The 26,901-nt window shown below is 35.6% G+C and overlaps 1 protein-coding gene across 2 annotated transcripts; it reads left to right on the forward strand.

Annotated features, from left to right (window-relative positions):
* Positions 1–12,625: 12,625 nt before the first annotated feature.
* On the forward strand, positions 12,626–25,323 carry LOC115965366 (G-type lectin S-receptor-like serine/threonine-protein kinase At4g03230). 2 transcript variants are annotated; one of them, XM_031084564.1, is made up of 10 exons: positions 12,626–13,160; positions 13,259–13,385; positions 20,285–21,768; positions 22,051–22,512; positions 23,376–23,501; positions 23,636–23,847; positions 23,938–24,148; positions 24,259–24,496; positions 24,636–24,786; positions 24,931–25,323. In XM_031084564.1, the coding sequence occupies exons 3-10, from the start codon at positions 20,466–20,468 to the stop codon at positions 25,225–25,227; spliced, it is 3,000 nt and encodes a 999-aa protein (XP_030940424.1). In that variant the 5' UTR covers positions 12,626–13,160; positions 13,259–13,385; positions 20,285–20,465; the 3' UTR covers positions 25,228–25,323. The 2 variants fall into 2 exon arrangements, with proteins under 2 accessions (XP_030940424.1, XP_030940425.1); XM_031084565.1 differs by having other exon boundaries at positions 20,306–21,768.
* Positions 25,324–26,901: the final 1,578 nt, after the last annotated feature.

Consider the following 26,901-nt stretch of genomic DNA (forward strand, 5'->3'; position numbering starts at 1 on the left):
TCTAATTTTGCGCTTGAAGTCCTTTCTAGTTGAGCTCTAACTTGACTTAACTCTACTTCAAGCTTCTTAGTCTTCTCAGCCAAGAAATTGTTTTCAAATCTCAGTGTCCCAATAGTCTGATTAGCCTCATCAAACTTTGTGGAAAGCTCCTCACGGTCAAGTTCCACATCACTGAGCTTCTTGGTGGTTAGCCTATACAATTTCTCATGCTTCTCAGAAAGCTTGTATAGTTTCTCATAGGATGTATGGATGTCATCTTGATCATCCATCTTCTCAAATTTGGATTCCACCAATTCCTCTTTTTCAACCACATCTTCAACAATCCCATCAGTAGGATTGATAGTGGCCGTGAAGGCATTTAAGATTCTGTCATCCTCATTGTCGGAATCATCCTCAGGCTCAATGTCGCTCAAGGTAACAGTAAGTGCCTTGTTCTTCCCAATGCTCTTGAGGTATGTAGGACACTCATGCTTCATGTGACCGAAGCCTTGACAACTAAAGCACTTAGGTCCTGAGGGAACAGTGTATTGACCACCTTCCTTAGCATCCTTCTTTCTTTTGCCTTGGCTTTTAAACTGAGAAGAACTGGATTGCCTGCTGTCCTTGTCAAAACCCTTTCCATTGGTGTTCTTCATAAACTTCTTGAACTGCCTGATAATGTAGGATTTCATCTTTGAATCTTTATCATTAGAAGATTCATCTATTTCACTACTCTTGGCCTTCAGTGCCATACTCTTGCTTTTACTCGACTTGCCTATTCTTGTCAACCCTAGCTCATAGGTCTGCAAGTTTCCAACCAGCTCAATCAGAGGAATCTTGTCAATATCCTTTGATTCCTTTATTGCCGTAATCTTGGCATGAAATCTCTCGGGTAGAGATCTGAGCACTTTCCTCATAATCTTGGGTTCAGGAATGGTTTCTCCAAGATTGAAGGCTGAGTTCACTATGTCCTTTAGCTTGGCATAGAACTCATTGAAAGACTCATCCTCCTCCATCTTTATCTCTTCAAAGGTTGTAGTGAGCCTTTGAAACTTTGAGTCCTTGACAGCCTTAGTACCCTCATAGGTTGTCTGGAGAATGGTCCAAGTCTCCTTGGCAGTTTCAGTTAAGGTTATCTTCTTGAACTCCTCATTGGTAACTGCACTGAATAATGCATTTAATGCTCTGCTGTTGAAGTTTGCCACCTTCATCTTGGCATCATCCCAGTCGGCTGGCACTTTTGTAGGCTTAGTCCAATCTATCTCTACAGCTTACCATACTTTTTCATCTAAAGACTGCAAGAAAGCTCTCATGCGTACTTTCCAGTATGCATAGTTAGTGCCATCAAATAAACGAGGTATGATTAATGACTGTCTTCTATCCATGACAAACAGGAGTCAATGGATCAACATAGCAACGATTAAACCTTGATCAGAGTGTGCTTGCTCTGATACCACTTGATAAGCCACAAACTGAGTGACCCCTTGTGATAGAAATTAATTAATTAATTAATTAGCCAAGTTATTAATTAATCAATTTATCATGCAAATGCATGATAGCACAAACAAATCACCAATAAACTAAATATGCAGCGAAAAATAAATAACACAGTGATTTGTTTACGAATGGGGAAAACCTAAAGGTAAAAACCCCACCGGGTGATTTTCAGGTCACCACTACCGAAACTCCACTATTATCACAACAAGCGATTATAAGTAAAGGAATCCAAGTACCTTACCAACCTACAGTTAAACTCTTACCCTAATACTCAATTGGACTTGTTTTGTAATGACAGTTCTCCTTTCAGAAGCACGACTCCCAGTACGTGACTAACTAATTGTGTGGATCCCAGTATGTGACTTCAATCACCAACTAAGAAGGTTGTTGGTTGCAAAGTTCTTCAGTTCATACACACGATGAAGATTAAGAAGATGCTTGGTCACAAAACCCTACGATGCATATACACAGCAACTTCTTCAAGAGAAAGAGATGAACTAGGGCAAGAACTTTGTCTCCAGTCACAATTTGCTTGAACAAAGTTTGCTCAAAACTTGTGTAACTTGTGAACTCTTTGATGGCCCTTAAACTAATCCTTTTATATGTCAAGGATTAGGAGAAAAGAAAACCCAAAGACACATTCATGGATCCCAAGAAAATCATATTGGAATTCTGAAAATCTTATGTCTTGATAGATAATAGGTGTCGAGCAGCTGTCGAGAAGGTGTCGAGCATACCGAATGTAGAACATCTTACTTAAGCTTGATAGATGCAGCTGTCGAGTTTTAATGATTTTGCATTCTGAACTTGTTTTCTTGAACAGACTTGAAGATTTCAATACTTGATCTTGAAACAAGGTTTCTTGAAGTATTTAAAAACATCTTAAATCTACCCAAATATAAGTAAAGTGCGTTTTATCAAAGGATAAACCAATTACATAAAATCATGACATATGTTTTTAACATGTGAAACACATATGTCCTAACATGGTATATTAGCAAATTTGCATTAGCTCTCCTGTGTATATACAAAAAATTCTAGGACCAAATAAAAAATTACAATTTTTTTCACAAGTATTCACGTGGTAGACTATGATGGTGAAGAAAAAGAAACATAGTTTTATGGTGTAATGTTTACAACTATTTTTAAAAGACTATATAATCATATTCGAGTGTTATTTAATTGTTATATAAAAAGACAATTGTTAAACATCAATTTATAATCAATTAAAATACTTTGTATTTAGTATCACAAAAGAACTAAACTTTATATCTATATGTTAAAAATCAATAATACTCCTTTATGCTAGCTCGCAGTATCACAGTTGCATTGTTTAGGCTTCACTCACTTGTGAAACCTAAAAAAATGTGCATGACATATTGCATGTAAGAGAAATACCATATACCACCTTTGAAAGAACGTATAACATAACTTTAACTTGGTCCCCCCAAAATAAATTCCTGATTCCACCATCAGATGTTAGAGATATATTAACCGAATACCACAGGTTCAAGCTCTATTCTACTTTATGAGCAAGTTAACTCTCTACCTTATACTATAAGTCCATTAACCATAATTAATGTATGATTATTCTGGGGTTTAGCCTACTATATATACCTATGTTAGGTTTATTCTAACACATGATTTGTACTATTTAGCCCTTAAGAGTTTTCTCTGTGAACATAGGCTGTCAAGCTGAACCATGTAGTTATATTATTTATTTAATGCTTCCGCGTCTATTCTAGTGTATTTAACATGGTATATCAAAGTTAATATTGAATATTCATCAATGGCGGTAGGTTTAAATCTATAATAATAATAAGACGTTATCAAATTAAAAGTATATGGTACCATATACTAGCATGAAATTTTTTTATGTTGCATGTTTAATTTCTACGATTTTGGAATTAATTTGTTGAGTCCAGAGGACAAGGTACACAAACCATAACCTTGTGTAGTTAAAATTAGGAATCTTAGCGTCCGTTTGGTTGGGGTAAAACGAAGAGGATAGAAAATAAGAAAGAGAAAAGTGGAGTGAAAATCGATTTTATGGATGTTTGGTTGAAGAGGAGGGGAGGATGGGAAATTGGTGGGCCCCCCCTCCTATTTGGGTAGAAAATAGAGGGGAGAGAAATAGTTGTAGTCAATGATTGAACCACTCCCTTCTTTCTTTTATGTGCTAGACCTGCTAGTTTCTTTTTCTCTTTTTATTTTGTTTTATTTTCGGTTTAACTAGAACTATTTTTTTTTTTAACTTTTTTTTTTGGGCATGATTTTTCTTTTTTAATAAATTTGGATTATTGCCTTTCTTTTTTGGTTGTTTGTCACCTTTTTGTTTTAATTGGGTATCATTTTTTAATAAGGGTATATGAGTAAATTTATAAAATTTTCTTTTCATTACTTCACTTTTCCACCTCCAACCAAACACAAATGAGGGAACCTAAAATCTCTTATATTCTCCAACCTTTTTTATCCGTTCTCTGTTTTCTATCCTCCCACATTTCCACCCTTCTAACCAAATAGACACCCTTAGAATGTCCTTAGTGTGATTGAAGCCAAGTTTAAGATCAAGACAAGCCAAGGTTCAAAAACAAAAAGTCCCAAAGTTTCTAGAATCTTGACTTCAACATTATTCTAGCTTGACCTATGGAGATTTACTTATCTCGATCTATCAAGATTCATGCAAATTCAATCTTTTGGTTTTGATTCATGCAAATTCAATTTTTTGGTTTTTTCTTTTTTCTTTTAGATATTTGGTCTAGAATTTTTTTGCTTATCAAGTCAATTATATAAGCAACCTTAAAGCATGTTCTTCAAGACTTTTGGAGAGTCAAGTTTTGTTCACAATCATTGGAGATCTTCCAGCACTCTCTTGAAGAATTAACTGGATATCCAAATCAAGTTTTAAAGGTTTGGTGGTTGAAGTGAAGTTGCCGGAATCTAATAATATCAAGTTCCTGGCATAAATACTTAGGTTGGTACTTGAAGTCATGAGGAGGTTCACATTCAACGAAGTCTAGAATAGAAGAGTTTGTGGATTCAGAGTTGTATGGGGCCAGTCACCTTAGTAAGTACTGCATAAGGTAAATGTAAATTTATAGTCAAGTCCATTGTACAAACTTCCATACTATTCATAGTCGATTTTGTTTACCATGGTTGTTAGGTTAAACCCTCTCAGTAGTTTTTTGTATTAGACAAATTTTTCCAATAGCTTTTCCTAGATTATTATATCATTGTCTTTGCGTGATTTACTTTGTGTGTTATGGTATTTGAGTTAACCAATCAAGAACGAACACCTAATTGGACTAATAATTAATTCAGTTTAAAATTAGTATAAGTTGGCACAACCTATTAGGAATGCAAACTAATTTTTCCGATTGCTCACAATGGGTGAACAGAAAGAGAGGTAAGACTATGCACCAAAAGGATTGGGTTGTCAGAAAATTTCCATACTAAATAGGGCTTTCAATGTACAAAAGAACTAATGAGAGTGAGAAAATAAGAACCAAATCAAGTGCACAAATGATCAAGAAAGAAATGTTAAATAATAGAACCCACTTGATAATATAATAGCACAAGTACAATGTCACTTGATTACAATAGATCATAAGAACTGATGATGCAAAAAATCGTCAGTATGAACTCGTCGATATAGATGGACAAAAGCGTTGACTTCGTCCAGAGACGAACTTGTTGGTGCTATTCTTCTCTCCTTGTCAATATGGATGGATGAAGGCATTGGATTCGTCTAGAGATGAGCCTGCAATAAGATATGAAATAGAGAAATGTGGACAAATCGGTGTGGTGTTTGCCAAACACCCTCCGATGATTACATTAGAATGGGATTCAATTGAATTATATTGCAAAAGAATTCAACTTGAGAATGGTTTTTGGGGTGAGAGTTGTGTGTACCTTTGCCTTTGGTTTGTGTGGGTTTTTATAGCCCTTGTCTTCATTGTCTGAATGAATATCTACATTCATGAGATATGGAGCTGTTGGTATTAATGGCTGGCTTTTATTGTCTACCAATGGCTATTCATCTGTTAATGCCCTTATGTTATTCATTAGCTGTCTTGGGCATTGAATGTATTTTATGGCTTCGTTTGTCATTGATGTCTGTAAATTATGTCTTACATTGAATAGCATTTAATTTGTCCATCAAGAGATGGACGATCTTAACACTCATCAGTAATGAATGTGGAGGCATTATAGACTTAAATGGTCTTTTGCCTGTTGGTCCGTCGGTTGCGCTTTTGCCTGTCTAGCGCATTAACATGTACTCTTGTCATTTATGGGGAATTCATTTAATGTATACTATAGTCGTTCATCATATGGACGAAGTTGGCTTGATGGACAAAGTTGGCTTTCTCTTCTTTTGGATGAGGGTGATTTTTCTCCTCATCAGTTGCCACCCTATTCTTACCGTCGTCTTTAGGGATGTGGTTGGAATATGAAAGGTAACATCGCTTTGACTTCTGTACTTGTCCCATTTATTATGATAGATGTTTTCGATATCGTCATGATCGTCATGACACATATTGGTTTGTGATTATTTGAACATGCTGGAGCCATTTCTTGGGTTTCCCGCATCTTTTTTTTTTTTTTTCCCTTGATTAATCATGTATGGACGAAGATATTTTGTATTGTGTATCAACGATAATTTTAATGATTCATTGTGTATAAACGACGATAGTTTGTATCGTGTATCAAAGATACTCTTTTAATGATTCATCGTGTATTGATGATGATAATTTGTATCGTGTATTGACGATACTTTTCTAATGATTCATCGTGTATGAACAATGATAGTTTGCATCTTGTATCAACGATTCATCATGCATTAACGATGATAATTTTTATCGTGTATAAACGATTCGTCGTGTATTAACAATGACAATTTGTATCATGTATTAACAATTTATCGTGCATTCACAAAGATGTATCATGTATCAATGATATAATTTGTATCATGTATTAATGATGTATCGTGTATTAACGAAGATGTATCATGTATTTGTATCCTGTATTAACGATTTATCATGTATTGACGATGATAATTTGTATGAAATATCGTGTATTAATGATGTATATTTTTAAATTTCTACACACACATACACACATATATGTAGAAGCATACTATATTTTATCAATATTTTCTATGAGTTACGTATTCTAATGGAAAATTACTTCGTCTCTTTGAAGACTTCACTTTTATTGAGACAAAATGACTTCAATGGAATACAACTTTAATGGAAAAAAAGTTAATGCTTGGAAGGGATATGAATTAAGAAACAGTTTTTTAGGGCCTTACTGGTAATACCTTTTTCAGTGCTCAATGTTTCATGGATGAGGTGATATGTTCCTTGTCGTGAGGAACATACGAGGTCTCCTATGCTGAATCTTTTGATTTTATTCCTTCTGCTAGATGATGATCTATGTGTTTGTCTCATTTCCTTCTTTTGCTGACCATTCCTTTGGCTGCACATGGGCATCCTATACATTCATATATTTTTGTGCCTTGTGAAGCAATTCCATCACTGTCTTGGGTAGGGTTTTGGTTATGGAGAAATAGAAGTCTCCAAGCAACAATCCGGCTTGGAATGTTGTCAATACAACTTGCTCTTCTGCCTCATCGACTTGCAACAACTCCTTATTGAAGTAGGTTTCATACTGCCTCAAAGTTTCTCCTTACTTTTGATGAATGTTGAGAAGATGTCCAGTTGGATTCTTGTGTCGTTGTCCTCCGATGAAATGATGAACAAAACTCCTGCTAATTTGTTCAAATTGTAATGGTACTTGGAGGTGTTTTGCTGAACCAGACTCTAGCTGCACCCTTTAGTGTAGTTGGAAAGACTCTACACATTACTTCATCCAGAGTCATCTGCAGATGCATTAGAGTTTTGAAGGACTCAATGTGGTCCAAAGGATCCTTTGAACCATCATATGACTTTGGTGGAAGAGGACGATTCAACACCTCAGTGGTGAATGGTGAATTTGTTCTCTGAATCATCCCATCCAGGTTCTCCATGGCTTTTTCTTTAATGGCACTCCTAAGTTTGTCCATCTCTCTCCTCATGCTATGGAGTTTACTTTCCATCTTGGATGAATTTTCTTATAAAGCTCTACTTTCCATCTTGGATGAATTTTCTTATAAAGCTCGTCTTCCTTTGATTGTCATTGTTGTTCTTATGCCTTTCTTCATTTCTTTGATCATTGGGCTTCGACGATTTGCCTTAGCTCTGAATTTTGTCGTGTCAGTTCATCGACACTTGCTGTCAGTGCTTGGATTTGCTGCGTTGCTTGAGTGGAATCCATCTGGTATTAAGAGGAATTCTTTTGTAAAGAAAGGGAAACTGTATGGATTTGCAAACATTCCCCACAGATGGCGCCAAACTAATGTTGCAAAAAATCGTCAATATGAACTCTTCATCGATATAGATGGACGAAGGCGTTGGCTTCGTCCAAAGATGAACCTGTTAGTGTTATTCTACTCTCCTTGTCAATATGGATGGACAAAGGTGTTGGATTCATCTAGAGACGAACTTGTGATAAGATATGAAATAGAGAAATGTGGACACGCCGGTGTGGTGTTTGCCAAACATCTTATGATGATTAAGTTAGAATGGGATTCAATTGAACTATATTGCAAAAGAATTCAACTTGAGAATGGTTTTTTAGGTGAGAGTTGTGTGTACCTTTGCCTTTGGTTTGTGTGGGTTTTTATAGCCCTTGTCTTCATTGTCTGAATGAATATTTGCATTCATGAGTTATGGAGCCATTGGTATTAATGGCAGGTTTTTATTGTCTACCAACGGCTATTATTCTATTAATGCCCATATGTTACTCCTTAGTTGTCTTGGGCATTAAATGTTTTTTATGGCTTTGTTTATCATTGATGTTCGTACGTTATGCCTTACATTGAATAGCACTTAATTCGTCCGTTAAGAGATGGATGATCTTAACATTCATCAGTAATGAATGCGGAGGCATTATAGACTCAATGGTCTTATGCTCGTTGGTCTATCGATTACGCTTTTTCCCATTTGGCGCATTAACCTTTACTCATGTCATTTATGGGGAATTCATTTAATGTATGTTGTAGTCATTCATTACATGGACGATGCTGGCTTGATGGACGAAGCTAGCTTTCTCTTCTTTTGGACGAGGGTGATTTTTCTCCTTATTAAGAACAATAGAACAAAAACTGAAATTGACAAAGATTGGAGTACAAAGCCTACTCCTAATGGACAATAAACCTAAGTTATAAGTCTACTCCTAGATAGTTACATGCGAGGGGAAATCTCCATCCCTACGAGTATGGATTGGTCACTCTTAATAGATGATAAAATTGTTGGATGATGTTTTAGGGATTTTGCTTGTAGACTTCAATCTTTCAATGGTAAATAACAGGTGGTAGTTATTTTCAACTAATCACTACCATACAAATCAAGTAGGGGTGTTTAGTCGTAGGAAATAAATATCACTTACAAGTGTCATCTTTTTTGTCTATTTATCTTATTCATGGTATAAGTGACTATTATTTTATTTTATTTATTTTATTTTCATATAAACACATTCCCCACATCCATTTATATAACGTTTAGGAATATAAGTTTATCTAAATGGATGGTAAGTAGCAAATATATATTTTTGAATCACACCCACAGATTATACTGAATGTAATGAACCAAATCAATATACTTGGCCATCTAATTTCCATATCACCTTGTTAGGTCCAACGGACTAGGTGTTGGTAATCCATGACAAAAAGATTGAGTTTTTTTGATGTCTTAATGTAAATTTATAAGTTCAAAATGAAAGCCCAAGATTTGCTGAAGAAAATCAAGAATCTATAAGTTTGACTTCAAGTTTGACCGATTGAGGTGAGTTTGACTCTTGTTCAATTCCAAGTTCTACTGATGGAGAATCGCAAATTCAGTTTTCAGATCTCTGACATGATATATTAAATTTATCATAAACGTGGGTTTTTGTAACCTTAATGGAGAGTTTATATAAAGGCCCATTATGCCCGACTTATTAAAAGGTTAAGAGTGGTAGAAGCCCTATGTTTTTCAAAGAGTAGATTTGAGCCTCCACCTATTCAAGCCACGAGAGTTTAAGAGCATATAGAGAAAAGTCAACACGGTGTTGCTATTGTCATAATGCAGATCTTATATGAAGCCATAACGAAATTCAATATACATCAAAGTTGCTTCTCAAGCTTCAAGTGGTTTTCTTGGGGTCAAAAATGGGGAGATTTTGTGATACAAATTTGGAATAAAAGAGTCTGTAGATTCGAAGTTATGTTGTAGATTCGAAGTTATGTGTGGTCATGTCACATGAAGTAGCAGTAGATTTAAGGCTAAGTCTATTGTATAAACTTCAATTTTATTCTAGTGGGTTTGTTTACCTTGGGATTAATAGGTTGAATCCCTTTAGGTTTTTACTATGAAACAATTTGTTTCTAAGGTTTTCTTAAGTCACTATATTGTTGTCTTCTGTTATTTCTGTTGATTTTTCCGTTTTATTACTTTATTGGTGATATATTTAATCCATGACAAATAACCTAAAAATTCATTTGAATTCATAATTGATTAGAGCATTGCCACACCCAACTCAAAAAACTAACCCTCATGTGTCAAATGTCAAATCAATTTGGATTTGCTACAGTATCGTTCCAATGGTAGAATGGTAAGGCTGGATGTTTTAAATTTTTTTTATTCAATTTTATCTCTCAACTCCCCATGTCATCTCTCTTCTTTAGATCACATTCCAAGCCCCCTCTCTCACCCTTAAACCTTTCTCTCTCTGATCCTCTGATTAAACCCAAATAAACATTTTTCTTCTCCCTCTATTGAGCGGTAATCTTTCTCTCTCCTTTGGTCAGACTCTCCCTTTTTGCTCTTCCTTTTTCTCTTTCACTAATTTTTTCTTCTCTTCTTATCTCTCATGCTGGGTTTGGGTTCTCTCTTTTGCTGGCAATGTGGGTGTGGGTGATTATGGTTTGTTGGATAGGTGTTGGAGGTGGTTGGGTTTGTGTATAGATTGGGTCATTTGTGGGTTTGTATAGATTAGGTTTGTTCTAGCGTGAGTCTTGGTGAGTTGGTATCACGGTGTTGGCCATGACAAGTCGGTGCCACAACATTGGCCACAACGAGTCGGAGTCACAGCGGGTCATGATGATGGCATGAGGTTTGATTTATTTTTTAGGTTTGCAATTTGGCATTGATTTTTTGTGGTGGTTGGTGGATGTGAATTGGCGGTAGTGACAATTGTAAGGGTGGGTTCCAATCTAATGGGGTGGCGATGGTTGGTTGTGAATGGTGGTGGTGACTGGCTTTTGGGGGGTGGCTTGAGTGTTTGTTTGTTTTTAATAGAGAGATTTTTTTAGATTATTTTATTGTGTTGTAATCTTAAAATAGAACCTGTAATATAAATTGTGTTGTAAAGTGATATATTAAAATAGATAAAGTAGATTTTTGAAATATTAAAATAATATATTTGTAAAATACCTTATTCTAGTGTGCTTTTTTAATTTTGCAAGATGCATCCAATATATACTAGGCAAAAATGCAAAACTGACCCTCTAACTTTCGCTTTTTTTCATTTCAGTCCTTTAACTTTTAGTTTTGTCAATTCAGTCCTTTAACTTTCAATTTTTGTCAATGCAGGATTCTGTTAAACCTAGTTATGGGCTACTGTTAACTTTTTTTTTTTTCCTTTTTTTTTTTTTAAATTTCAGAATCAAAAGAAAAAAAATCTATTAAAAAAAAAAACATTTACTCAAATCTTGAAATCACAAAGAAACACTGTGACCCAAATCCTAACATACTAAGAGCAAAAGCAAAAGCAAAGATATTACAAGAAAAGCAAGAAAAGCAAGAAGATGGGAGTCGCCCTTTGTTCCTTAATATTTCAGAATACAGTAGCCGAAACGGAACGTGAAGTCGAGGCTGATGCTAGCTCCGGAGTACCTTGAGCCGTTGCGGGAGCTGTTTCGCCACGAAATCGAGTCGTTTGATTACATGGCGGACGCAGGTCTCTCGATCCTCTTCGACAGCATCAAGCTAGTTCTCCACCCACACTAGTGGATTTGTGTTTGAGATACCCACTTTCAACTCACCACCCAGTGTTCTTTCTCACACTCTTTACTTTGACTTTTAATACAAGTCCACCCTTCACCAATGCAACCATCAAAATTCCTTCTTCCCCAGCTCTAATGGTCATTTCCATTTCTCCAAAACCCCTATACTTACCATTCTACTCTTCTCTACCCTTCTCCTTTTCTCTCACTCTACCACCTAAACCCAAATCCAGGCAAGTTCTGCATCTCTCTCTCTCTCTCTCTCTCTCTCTCTTTCTCTCTTTGACACACACACACACACACACACACACACACACACACACACACACACTGAGTTTACTAATCTCTCTCTATTTTTTTTCCAATTCAGGTCCCTCAAGCTCCCCTGCTGTCTCTCCCTCGAACACCAATAACCAAATGAGCAAATACCCACCACACGCAAATACCCACCACACAAAATGATGCCACTGAAACTCTCCATGTGGTCTTCATCGCTGGTAACACTGGAGGCCATATATATCTTGCAGTCACCATAGCCGATGAGCTCAAAATCACCAACCCCAACGTCCAAATTCACCACTCCTTCTCCAACCGCACCCTCCAGATCACCTTCGAAAACTCCAAGCTCCTAGTACATTTGGGATTTGGGTCTTAATCTCCTTAAATTTTTTTTTTTTTTTTTTTTTACAGATTTTTCTTTTTTTTTTTCTTTTAATTCCAAAAAAAGAAAAAAAAGAAAAAAGTTAACGGCAACCATAACTGGAGTTTAATGAAATACTGCATTGACAAAAATTAAAAGTTAAAGGACTGAGTTAACAAAACAGAAAGTTAGAGAACTAAAATGAAAAAAAAAAGTAAAAGTTAGAGAGTCAATTTTGTATTTTTACCTATATACTATCATGCAGTGGGTTCAATGCTCTCATTAACTGCATGAGAGGGCAAGAATTCCACATTAACCGGTCCTCCATGTCCCCCTCAAAAAAAAGAAAAGAAAAAAAAACCCAGTCATTTATGCAATTAAAGATCAACCACTAGTTCATTATCTTTTAATCTGACTATCTTTACTTTACAGTCTTTCTTTTCACAGTTTTGAGCAAGCCACGGCATACACTTTTATTAACTGGCCAGATCACAGTCGCAACAGTTTGTCTAATATTGCTTTGATGGGCTGATCAGTTCGAATGGGTTTTGAATTCGAATGATTGAGGTAAAATTTCCAGGGTCTAGGGTCTCGAATTGAGCTTCGTGTTCGAGGAGACTCTGTAGATCACGTGTGAGGACTTTGTAGCTCGCATGCGATGAGATTTCACCGTGTGAGCTCGAACCAATTTTTTCTGGCTCGAGATATTTTGTGGCTCGCTGGAGGAGATTTTGTTGTGCGATTGCAGTTCGCACTCAAAAGTGAATTTTGAACTCGCACCTTCCAGTTCGCACTCGAAGTGAACTTTGCGAACTCGCACAGATTTTGCAGTTTGCTTCAAAGTGTACTTTGGGTTCGAAGTGGTACGAAGCAAATTTCACGAAGTTGTGCGAAGTGGGTCTGAATTGGTGGGAACTTGAAGAGATTGGTGCTCGCACTGGTGCTAAGAGGTTCACACTGGTGCGAAGTTCTCTGGGTTCGATTTTTCTGGTTCAAACCGATGCATCAAATTTAATATTGTTGTTTCAAATTGATTCACACCAATGGCTTTTGCGCAGGTCTGATTTAAATTAATCATGGTGGCAGTTCCTGGTCTCGAACCTCAAGACCAAATTTGATTTTCATGTCCATCGCAGCAACATGTTCGCGCGCAAGTAAACATGCTATCCTCGCATGGGCCTCAAAGTAAGTCTTCGGCTCTGTCGGTATTGATTATTTTTTGCATTGGCAAGTATTAACATGTAGTTTTGCACATGTTTCGTTCATCAAAGCCACACGTGGACATTCCTTCTAATTTAAGGTCATATTCATATGCATCTACTGTCCTCTGTGTCTTTCAATTAAAGGTCATTTGTATCCTCTGATCGCGCACATAGCCATTTCTGCCACATACCATGTTTGACTATCTGTTGTTCTTATGAGTTTAGTCTTTGCACTAACCACTTTTCAGACCGTTTTAGTCAATCAGGACCAATTTGATTAAAAAATTAATCATACTCTCTAAAGACCACCAATTAAAGCTGTTAAATATATTATTGGCAACGCGATGTATTATATTATGTTGTATATGCTAGAGTGGATGTAGAAAGGGAGCACGGAATATGAACACGGAGAACACGAAGGTTACGTGGTTCAGCCTTATTGGCCTATATCAACGGAGGAATCTCTTAAGGGTTATATCTTTATTGTATAAGAGTGTAGTACTAAAATTTGTATTACAATGAACTCTAACATGAGTATATATAAACGACTAAATCCTAGACTACTAGTACAAGTAAGAGTGGTCTTGGGCCTATTACATTGGGCTAATATGTTTAATATATCTCTAACACCCTCCCTCAAACTCGAGGTGGAAGCTCGATGAAAGTTTGAGGTTGGATAAGCATGAGAAGATAACTTGGAGATGCCTTGAAGAATGCCCTTGAAGAAACCACAATATGAAGAATGCACCAATTGACCAACTTTGGAGCTTCAAATGAAGAAACGGAGTCCAAAATTGCAATCTAGGCGAAAAACTAGGCAAGATAGGTCATTTCAAAAATTTTGACTTTTGGTTAAAGGTCAACACAAAAGTCAAACCCAAAAGGTCAAAGTCAACAGTCAGCGAAAAGTCAACGGCACACAGTCCGGGTTGGTTTCGGGTTTTTGGGTTGGTCCATGGATCGGCTTGCAGAGAAGATGACGTCATCCTATGACGTGATTGTGGCTGATGTGGATGAGCTTGTGTGTCTGCTGACGTGGATTGATGAAATCATCCGATGGCGTTAGTAGGGGTTCTTCGGTGCTTGGATGGCACGCACTTCTATTACAAGCGCGTGGGGCCGATGGTGAGAATCCAAGAGGCACGTGAGAGCGCGTGCCATCTCGGATGAGGACCAAATTTTTGTGTGTCATAGATTGGCTTACAACAAGGCCTATACAATGGCGTGTGTAGCCAATGGATGAGGTACACATGAGGAAATTGTGGCGACGCATGGAAGAATGAGTTGGGGACTCTGTCTGCGCGTGGTGGCACGTGCAACTTCCTATGGTTGCTGTACTTTTGGGTTTTTCTCGTGGGAGGTTGTGGAGCACTTTTGTGGTGTTGGTTTCATCAGGCAAAGCTTGGATTTGCATAGATCTGATAAGTTAAGTCACGAATTGCTTGGTTGTTGGATTTTGACACAGCACATAGCCATGGTGGCTGTGAGATGCCGTGGAGTCTAGATCCAGTAGGTAAGCATGTGTGACTTTAGATGGTGGTGTGCACATGATAATCTTCTTTGCTTGCTAGAGACATTTTGTTTGATGTCAAGAATGAAGTTTGGCTCTGATACCATGTTAAATATATTATTAGCAACACGATGTGTTATATCATGTTGTATATGCTAAAATGGATATAGAAAGGAAATCATAGAATAGGAATACTGATAATACGAAAGTTACGTGGTTCAACCTTATTGGCCTACATTGACGAAGGAATCCCTTAAGGGCTACATCTTTATTGTATAAGAGTGTAGTACAAAAACCTGTATTACAATAAACCCTAATATGAGTATATATGTGTGACTAAACCCTAGACTATTAGTACAAACAAAAGTGGGCTTGGGCTTATTACATTAGGCTAATATGTCTAATATATCTTTAACAAAAGCCACTAAATATCATTTATTAGCCGTTATTTCTTGTGGCTCGCTTGTTTTATTTTGGCTTTGTTTAGCCATTCATGACAGTAAATGGCAGAGGCAGACCACATGAAGGTAATAAACCATAATTTTGACAGCGATATCAAAATAGCAATAGAACTGAGACTTGAACATTGGGTCGCCATATGGAATTAACACTTACAACGCAACAGCTATTGTCTTGCCATTATTGGAGAAGTAGCAGAATTTTCTGGTCTCCATTTAAGACCAATTTGATCAAAATGGCAGATTCTTTATCACTCTATTGACATCGTCAAATTTCTTGAATGGCATCAGCCATTTGGAATAAACTCTCAATAACCAACAAGTATTGTTGATTCTCAAAAACATAAGAATTGACAGAAACCTGGTTTGACATCCATAGTTTCTCATATTCCTTTGTCTTCAAATAAGAACATCGAATCTAATGGGTCTGTTTCACCCATTGATTCATTGGCAATTTCGTGCCATTCAAAATTACATTTCTCAAGTTTTACTTCTTGACTTAGATTGTTGGTGAATTTTTCATCACTCAACTCAGCTTAATTATAAATTAGCCATTATTTTCCATAGAATGAATATGGTCTTCATTAGCAATTTCTTGTCCACTAACATTACTTCAAGCTAAGAATCACAAGACATTTCATGTCCTCCAAACTCTAATTCTAGAGTATTAATAAACTTTTTTTTTTTTTCAATTTTAAAGATTGAACACTTTTATTTGGCATAAATGCTTTTTCGGTTTCTACCTTTCAGGGTTATTTCAATTTTAGTCCCTACATTTATATTTTACCACTTTAATTTAGTCCTTAAACAAAAAAAGTGTTCTATTTTGGTTCTTACCGTTACTCACTTAACGGAAATAACTGATGTGGTAAACAGAGTGCATTATTAGCACAGTAAATACTGACGTGTTCATTAAAATATTATTAAAAAAATACCATGTCAGCATCTAATTTAAAAAAAGAAATTAATTTATCAATTTTAACAAAATAAAAAAAGCAAACAATAGAATTAAAATTCAAAAAATACATAAATTTAGATTTGGGTTCATCTTCAACAGGAACACAATGAACACAAACCTAGATTTAAACACAAGAACACATACTCAAATTTTCTAGCACTTGCCTTTCCTTGTCAACCAAACACAAAAACACACACAAACCCAGCAACTGAGCTTTCTTATCAACCAAACACAAAAAAACAAAGGCATAAATGCAAACACAAACCTAGTAATCCAGCAATCCCAGCAAGAATACAAACCCAGCAATCCTAGCAATCCCAAATGCCAACAATAATACAAATACAAACCCAGAAATCTATCTCTAGCACGAGTCGCTCCCCCTTCAAATCTCTTCTCTCCGTAACACAAATCTGACCCCACCCATCACCTGAACTAGCCGACCACTGCGACTACCAAAGTAACCAAACACAAACCCAAAAAGTAATATTTTTCTCTTACCCACTATTTTCTTCACTAGCTCCATCCAAACTCATTTGTGGAATCTCAAAGACCAAAACTCAAGCCCTAAACAAAGACCAAAACTGAAGAATCTTAGCTACATAAATTCACCCAAATACTCAAACAGATTCGTCCAAGCCCTTTTTTTTTCACATGACCTGCACCTCAAGAAAGCAGTGAGAGTGCGAGAGAGATCTTTGGTAGTGTGCTATGGCTTCGGCGGCGAGCTACGCCTTGAGCAAGTAGTGGCTCCTTGTAGTGGTGCTCAATTAATATAGAGAGAGAACCCAAATGGGTAAGAGGAAATAGAGAGAATGAGAGTGATCTTTCTCTTGAAGGAAATAGAAAATGGGTGGAAGAGCTATGTGTGTGTGTGCGTATGGGTTGGTTTGAAAGGAATTTATGGGTGTTTCAGTGGGTTTATGCCAAGAAAGAAACCATGGGGTTCTACCGAGAGAGAAAGAGAGAACAGCAGAAAAGAAAGAAGAAGAAGAAGAAGAAGAAGAAGAAAGAGGGAAAAAAGAAAAAGAAAAAGAATAGAAATATGAAGAGGCGGAGAAATAGTGATTTGGGAAGAGAAAGAAGAAGGAAGAAGAAAAAGAAAGAAGAAAGAAAGAAAAAAAAGAAGAAAAACAAAGAAAGAGAGGCGGAGAAACTGAGAGAAAGAGGTCTGGGAAGAAAAAGAAAAAGAAAGAAGAAAATACAAAAGAAAAAGAAACAAGTACAAACAAAAACACATACGGATCTAAATTCCACCAATTTTTTTTTAATATCTTTTTTATTTATCATTTTTATAATTTTTTATAATTTTAAAATTGATATATATATATATATATATATATATATATATTTAAGTAAGAGGTTGACATGGATACTGACATAGCATTTTTTAATATTATTTTAATGAACACGTCAATATTTATTGTGTCAACAGTGCACTTTGTTTGTGCATATGATATTTCCATTAAGTAAGCAACGGTAAAGACCAAAATAGAATTTTTTATTTTATTTTATTTTATTTTTTATTTTAGTTTAGGGACTAAAAGTGGTAAAATAAAAATGTAGGAACTAAAATAGAAATGATTCCAAAATGTAGGAACTAAAAGTATTTTTACACCCTTTTATTTTAGTTATCCTTAATGAAATGATCACCATAACCTCTAGAAAGATAATCTATTGTAGGTTGGCTTGTTTTCTTTTAATAATTTTCAATGAAGTGATCATCATAAACATATGGATCATGTCGAGCAAAAAAATTATAACGACCATTACAAAGATATTAATTATTTTGATAATCTTTTATAGGATGATCACAATAGACATTATAAGCATATGGTCGGAAAAGAAATAATTTTTGGCCTCATAGAACTTCTTTCGTAATTGTTTGTTCCGCTCATATAAAAATTGTAAGTGAGAACGCCCACCTTCATGAGAGGAAACTACATACTTGGAAGCCAATTTTTAAATGGACATTGTCTGTTTGTTTAGACCCTGCACTCTTAAATTGTTTAACCTAATTAATTATCCAAGTTAATTCTTAAGTTTGTTATTTAGATCTAAGTTAAACACAAACAATCATATCACATATAGCGGAAAAGTAAAGAAGACAAGTAATATGATGACCTAGAAAAACTAATGAAACCGTCTAGTTTCAAGATAAAAAATTTAAAGAGGATTTAACCTAAACTATCTTCAAGGCAACAAATTCACTCTGATAAAATGGATGTTTTACAATAGATTTTTCTATAAATTTAAAGCTATCTCTTGTAGTACTTACTCACGTGATCACACGCAGCTTCGAATCCACGAACTCTTCTATCTGAATTTGTTGCACACAAATACCCACGTTTGTGACTCTGAGATCTCACTTAAAGCTTCGAATCATTAGCTATGTATGATCTTGTATGTAGCAATTTAACTCCACCAGTTCTTGAATATGGATCTTCTTTCCGGTAGAAGCTTGTTGAGTTAGAAGGATATAAATCCTCACAAATCTCATTGGAGTAACTCACAAGGCTTCCAAAAACTTCTTAAATGTATTTAGGGTTTTCCTTTTATACTTAGCAGTGTTGGACTGAAACCCTAGACATTTTTGCTGGTTTTGGACCTGATTAAAATTTTGCATAATACGATTCTCGATCGATTGAGCTTGTCTCTCGATCGGTCGAGCCTTGCATATTTTGACTTCTTCTTTCTATATATTAACTGTTATTGAATCTTGACTTAAACTATCTTGAGCAATGTCTAACACTATTCTAAGACTTAAAAATCTTAAATTAGACATGTTTTAGTTCTCGGTTTGCCAACTTATATAGAATTAGAACCTAAACATTTATTCATACGTGTTTCAGTCTCACTCCATTGAATTGCATCAAAACTCTCTTCAAGAGTTTCATTGGTATAATTTTCTGTATATCTCTTGGCCACATTTCCAATAAACTGGCCGTGATAGACAAATTCATTGGCATAAATTTCTACACAGTGGCCTTCATAGCTATACTCATGACTAAAATCTCTTCATTTTCTCGCCCTTGTAGTTGTTATTGGCATGCACCCCCATTGTGGTCGCCAATTTGTTTGTAATGCAAACTAATTTTTTTCGGCCCCTTGCAATATGTGAACACAATGCGAGGCAAGACTACGCACCAAAAGAATTGGGATCAACCAATTGCCTTATTTAATAGGACATTCAATGTACAGAACAACTGATGATAGTGAGAAAATAAGAACCAAATCAAGTGCACAAATGATCAAGCAAGAAATGTTAAACAATAGAACTCACTTGATAGTCTAATAGTTCAAGTACAATGTCACTTGATTACAATAGATCAGAAGAATCATAAAACAAAAAATTGAATTTGACAAAGATTAGGGTACAAAGCTTACTCCTAATGGATAACAAACCTAAGTTAGAAGGCTACTCCTAGATAGTCACATGTGAGGGGAAATCTCCATCCCTATGGACATGGCTTGGTCACTCTTAACAGAGGATCACATTGTTGAGTGATGTGTTGGAGATTTGCTTGTAAACTTCAAATTTCCATTAGTAGGCAATAGTTGGTATTTATTTTCAGCTAATAACTACCCACAAATCAAGGAGGGGTGATTTATTTGTAGGAAATAACTACCACTTAGAAGTCATCTTTTTGCCAATTTATCTCATGCATGGTATAGGTGACTTCTATTTCATTTATTTATTTTATTTTCATATAAATACAACCGGGCCTAAATCCCTAATAGCATTGATTTTTGTTTATTTGACATATCATGTGTATGTTTATCGAAAGATCTGGGTCCACTAATTTTTCTATTTTTGTTTTGTTCTTGCTTTTTTGGGGCAAAGTAGCAGAAAAGATTTTGAAAGGAAAAAATTAGTAGAGTTAAAGGTAAAAGATGGGATTCAGATCAAAAAATTAAACTGGTTCTATTTTGCATACTTTTTTTGCAACCTTTTTCAGCTAGTGAAAATTGCTGACCAGGAAGTCTTTGCGTCAATAAGCAAGAACACAATGGCAGTTTTGTACCAACAGAGCCAAAACAGCAGAAGTTGCTTCAACTAGATGATCAGCAGCTACACTGTACTTCTAACCACAAAGAAAACTCTAATTGCGAATTTGTGCGCATGTGCTGCTTTTCATAATGGTAACCAAATGCGAAAAAAAATTGGGAGCAATCATAATGACTAAAGGATGGTCTGCAAACTGCATGCTGTCTGCTTCCATTTTCATCTTGTACGTACTACTGTTGTGTACCTTTAATGTTTATTCTACTGCTAGAAATTCTTTGAGGCCTGGCCAGTGGATTAATGACAATGAAGAAACTCTGGTTTCGGCTGGAAGAGAGTTTGAATTAGGATTCTTTAGTCCTACTGGAAGTTCTGGCAATAAAAGATATGTTGGAATATGGTACGAGTGGGATAAGCGAACAGTTGTATGGGTTGCCAACCGAGATCGCCCGCTTAACAATGCCGCTGGAACTTTCGGAATTGGAACAGATGGCAACATCCAGGTACTGGATACGAGTACTGAGAACGTTCATTGGTCTACCAAAGATTATTCGTGTGATTCGTGTACAACTACGGATAGGATTGTAAATCTCACGGATTCTGGAAACCTGGTGTTATACAATAATGAGAGCGGGCACATTTTCTGGGAGAGCTTTGAGCATCCAACTGATACATTTCTTCCAGGCATGTTGATGAATGCAAGAATGAATTTGACTTCTTGGAGAGACGGTGATAACCCTGGAAATGGCGACTTCACGTTTATGCTAGATCCAGTAGTAGGAGATATGAACACACTAATCATCGAGAGAAAGGGAATTATTTACTGGAAAACCGTTAAGGATGGTCTATTCTCTTTCCTCGACAATTCTATTTCAAGTGAATTGTACTTCTCTTCCTTCATCACAGGAGATTGTGATAATCCATATAAGCGAAGATGTAGTACTAATGATAATGGAAGGTTGGTGATGAATTTTAGTGGGAAGATAGAGTATTGGGTACACGACATGAATAGGACTTGGTCCTTGATAAAGGCGGAGCCCCGGGACAATTGTAGTGTGTATAATTATTGTGGGAAATTTGGTTGCTGCAATCCAAACAATAAATTGGAATGCAAATGTTTGCCAGGGTTTGTGCCTAATGTCCCCGAGAAGTGGCATTCTGGAGATTTTTCGAATGGGTGCGCCAGAAATTCCTCATCCTGTGGTGACGGCGACACTTTTTTGAATTTCAAGATGTTAATTGGGTTAACCCCAGAACAAAGGCTTACAGTAAATAATGAAATGGAATGCAATGAGACGTGCCTTAAAAGATGCGACTGCAAGTCCTATTCGTATAAAGAAGGCTTATGCTGGATTTGGACGCAGGATTTATATAATCTTCAAGACGAGTATCCTGATGGTTATAACCTCTCTGTCCGTGTAGCAATTTCCGATATAGGTACTCTACTACTAACTACATGAATTTGCTTCATCAATTTATTAAATTTCGGATTTAACAACCTCTAAAATGTTATTAACTAAAGTAGTATTATACTTTTATAAAAACTTATAAACACCTCTTGAAAATAGAAGATGTTAATGAAAATAGCCAAAAACAACTGAGTACACAATAATAGTAGTATTAAGTAGTTACTACTAACTGAAGAAATTTATACGTTTAATAAGGCCAAGTATTATTTGTTTATGTTCACTCGCTATTTGAAGCTTGATACTTTTGCAGAGCCAACTGTACGAAATTGTAAGCCTTGTGGCACAAACATGATCCCCTATCCACTAAGCACGAGCTCAAGTTGTGGTGATCCTCTGTACTTCAGTTTCGATTGCAACACTACCTCAGGTCAAGTTAGCTTCAAGGCACCAAGTGGGACATACCAAGTCACCAGTATCGATCCAAATACACGGAAGTTTTTTATCCAAATCAAGGATGGACGAAGTCTACGGCTAAACCAGATGTTGCCATTTAATTTAACTAGCCCAGGAAACTTTAGTCCTAATATTTCATCTCAAGCCACAAATGAGGTTGAGATTGTTTGGGACCCACCATTGGAGCCAATCTGTAATTTAGCTGCAGATTGCAAGGATTGGCCAAATTCAATTTGCAAATCAGCAAGTGATGGGGAGAAGAGGTGCCTTTGCACCAAAAGCTTTCGATGGAATGACACAAATTTAAGTTGTACGAAAGGTTAGATTCTATAATCTATATGATCTTTTGCAAATTAATTATAATTATTTTGTTACAAGGAAAGAATTAGACTAATGTTGAGCATGGTTAAGGTTTAAAAAAAAAAAAAAAAAAAAAAAAAAAACTGAAACCCATAGTTTTATCTTTGATAGTTGAGACACATTAAATCAAATACTTTTAAATGGAACACTTTAAATCCCATATGTTTAGAAATGTACATTTCATGTGTGAGTGTGAGGGTGGAATTTCTTTGGGGTTTTTGGGATAAATTTATGAAATCCTAGCTTTGAAATCCTCATTTTTCAGTTATTCAACCATTTCATTTTACCAAGTTCAATGGTATTCAGATTGGTCAATGTTTATATGTTTCAATACAACAAGAAGATATTATTTGTAACAAGTAGTTTTGCTGGTTGGTTAATTGGTCACATTTTATTCATGAAATGGGTTGGATAACTTGGATTGGTATTAGTCTGGATACAGCAAAATATTCTATTATATTTAATGTACTTATTAGATGTAATATAGAGTTTAATGTATCCTAATAACAAAACTATGAGATTTTTTTTGTACTTTTACCTTTTGTTTTTCTTCCTTTAGTAAGTTGTGGTAATGGTTGCTTTAATGATTTACCAGAATGTTAGGACTTAGGACCGGCTATTTATATGAGGAAGGGTTCTTTTTTGCAGAACACAGTCATTGTGATTATTATGTAATAAAATGTTAGGACTGGCTATTTAACTTCTACTTATTGTCATTTACTTAAATCATTTGAACCTGTTCACTGTAACCAAACATGATGTGAGAGATTTCTATTCACATCTATATATTGAAGTATCACTACTCTTCTTTCTTTCTTATAGTATCTTCACCATCCGGAAAAAGGATGACATTGCTTCTTTTTGTTGGAATAACAAGTATGATTGTTCTGTGCGCCATTATTTCTATTTCTATGTACATATGGCGAAGAAAGAAGACCAAGAGAAAAGGTAATCACTTTGCAAAATGCATACAATGCACCATGCATAGTTTTTTGTTAATTTGAATCAGAATTAAACCAGTTATACGTTCTTTCATATAATTAACATGTGAACTAAGATTCATTAATGACTTCTATATTTAGAAAATAAGGAAATTGATCGAAGAAATCAAGCACATCGCATGTTATGCAGTGAAAGCCATGTCCAAGACTTGATAGATTTAGGTGAGTTCAAAGAAGAAGATGAGAAAGGCATAGATTTACCGTTTTATGATTTGGAAACCATTATAGCTGCTACAGATAGCTTCTCAGATGAAAACAAGCTTGGACAAGGAGGCTATGGGCCTGTTTACAAGGTAATTCCAGCAACATTTATTGGTCATATTCATGTCTACTTGTTTTGGTAAATGGTAATATTAACTGTGCATTGGAAATTTCGGTCCTAGGGTAAGCTTCCAAGTGGTCAAGAAATTGCAGTAAAGAGACTTTCAAGAGTCTCAGGCCAAGGTTTAAAAGAATTTAAAAATGAGGTGGTACTGATTGCAAAACTTCAGCATCGGAACCTTGTAAGGCTCTATGGATATTGCATAGAAGGGAATGAAAAGATTTTACTTTATGAGTACATGCCTAACAAAAGTTTAGACTTCTTCATATTTGGTTGGCTTCTAAACCTAATTCTATTATTTGACTATCCATGTTATCCTGACTTTGTTTCTTACTTTAGTTTCTAAAATTGTTCTCTCATATTCAAAATGGAACTTTGCAAGATCAAAAGCGAAGTGTGATTTTGGATTGGGAGATGCGTTTCAACATTATTTTGGGAATTGCTCGAGGGCTTCTTTATCTTCATCAAGACTCTAGATTAAGAATCATTCATAGAGATTTGAAAACCAGCAATATTCTTCTAGATCACGAAATGAACCCCAAAATATCTGACTTTGGATTGGCGAGGATTGTTGGTGGCAAACAAACAGAATTAATCACAAGCAGAGTAGCTGGAACTTAGTAGGTTTCATATAGATAGTATGATTATTGTAGCTAATTATTTATTTATTATGGAAAATCTTCAATCTTCTTAAATTTATTTTGACAATATGCACACTAGTGTCTACTAATATTATAATTTATAACCATTGAAATGTAGTGGCTACATGTCACCGGAGTACGCATTAGATGGAATCTTCTCAATCAAATCCGATGTTTTTAGTTTTGGTGTAGTTCTACTTGAGATTATAAGCGGAAAAAAGAACACTGGTTTTTATCGATCAGAACAAGCAAGTAGCCTTCTATGTCAAGTAAGTGCGTTGAATTTTCATAACTATCTACGGTTGTGTCACTTTTTGCTTTATTCTTGGTTATATGTAGGTGTGTTGAATATTCTAATCATCTATGCTTTGGTAATTTTTTTACTTCATGCCAATGTTTGTTTACTGTCACAGGCATGGAGACTCTGGACCGACAACAAGCTGTTGGATTTAATGGACGAGACCCTACGGGATACTTGCATTGCAGATCAGTTTGTGAAGTGTCTAAATATTGGCCTCTTATGTGTACAAGATGAGCCAAGTGATCGCCCAACCATGTCAATTGTAATCAAGATGCTTGATGGTGAAACGGTGAACCTTCCAACTCCCAAACAGCCTGCTTTTTTCATAAGAAGAGACCAATCCAGCTCAACTTCTTCTAATAGACCTGAATCAATTATTGAAGTAACGAATAGTCTAGAAGGACGATGATGCATGTCAAGGTTCTCATGAGTCTTGTTAATATTATTATCTTAATACTAGTCGCAAACCCACGTGATGCGTGGGAATATATAAATATTATGTAATGCAGTGTAATTTATAAAAATTAACAATTACTTCAAGTGTTATCTATTTAAAAAAAAAAAAAAAGATTTCTAAGAGTATTTTTTATCCCTACAAATATATCATAATATTATTTTTTGTATGTTTGATTAATATTTTTTTAAGGTGAATCATATTCTTCTAATTTCTGTTGTAGTGTGTTATATTTGTCTAATATACAACTAAACTTTATAAATTTCAAATTTATTATTGAAATTTCTCATCTCTTAAATAATAAGGAGATTATCAATATAATAAAAACTTATCACAAAATTACAATTTATGTTAACCAAAAGGAAAATTAAATCAAAGGAATAAAATATAGACTTTATAATAATTTATTAGCCAAAAAAATGGTAGGCATATTCAAATTTATAGCCATGTAGATTGTGTTCTTATATACTCAAATTCTTATTTCTAAAAAAATTAAGTATTAACCCAAACCAAAATTCAACCAAACTTACAAAAGAAAGAGAGGACTTTGTGATGGGAAATTAAAAAAAAAAAAAAAAAAAAAAAAACAATACCATAACACGTATTTGAAAAAAAAAAAAAGACCATTAGCCTTAATCAAAGTTATAAGAAAGAAAAAAAATCTAGAGAAAGAGAGAGTACTCACAATTTTTTCATGGGAAAAATATGAATTAAATGGGAGAAATGATATCGAATTTATAAAAAAATAAAATGAAGAGAAAAAGAGTAAATATATAATAAATAAAAAATAATGAAGGAAGTGTAACGGTAAAGTAAAGAGCAGTGGGAAGATAAAGAAGCAAAAAGGGAAAGGAAATATTGGAGGAAGTGTAACAGTAAATAATAAGTTGATGTGGCCGCTAATATGGCTCAACAGAAGTGTAGCAACAATAAATGTATGCTTGATACGCCTAAGGGAGGTAACCCCAAGGTCTAGCACAACGTGCCCAATCAGTAGTTGAGTATCGGAGATTGATGCGACCACATCTGAGGGATCCCCTAGAGGTTGGTGGTCTAAACCTATCACAAAGGAAGTCTATATGTGATTCCCAAGAGGTCGGTCACCAAGAATTGATTATTCTAAAAGGAATCCACTCCCGAACACTGTCTAGTGTCTGGAACAAGTTCCAAGGGAATTATTTGAATTCGTAAGGATCCCTTGGGATTATGGGGGACATGGGAATATGTGAGTGAGTGGGGAAAGAAATGATGGCCACCCCACTCACGGAGGGCTATAAATGGAGGTCAAAGCCATAGTAGAAGAGGTTGGACAAGAGAGAGAGAGAGAGAGAGAGAGAGAGAGGATACAAAGAAAAACAGCAAAGTACTAGAAAACCAGAGGGAAGTGAGGAAGAGGGTGAGCGGTAAGATATTGGCAAGAGCATATCAGACTAAGGTTGAAGCCACATTAGTAGGAATGAGATAAAGCCCACATATAAATAAATTGAAGGCCCAAGTATAAGCACGTGAGCAGTATTCGGTGCCCATAATTCGCGCCATCTGTGGGAATCTTACTCATTTTAGGGGCTTTGATTTGGTCTAATACTCTCTAACTATGGAAGGCCCGCAAGCTAGAAAAGGTTCTATAGC

Source organism: Quercus lobata, chromosome 10 (genome assembly GCF_001633185.2).
Source record: "Quercus lobata isolate SW786 chromosome 10, ValleyOak3.0 Primary Assembly, whole genome shotgun sequence".
Lineage (NCBI taxonomy): Eukaryota > Viridiplantae > Streptophyta > Magnoliopsida > Fagales > Fagaceae > Quercus > Quercus lobata.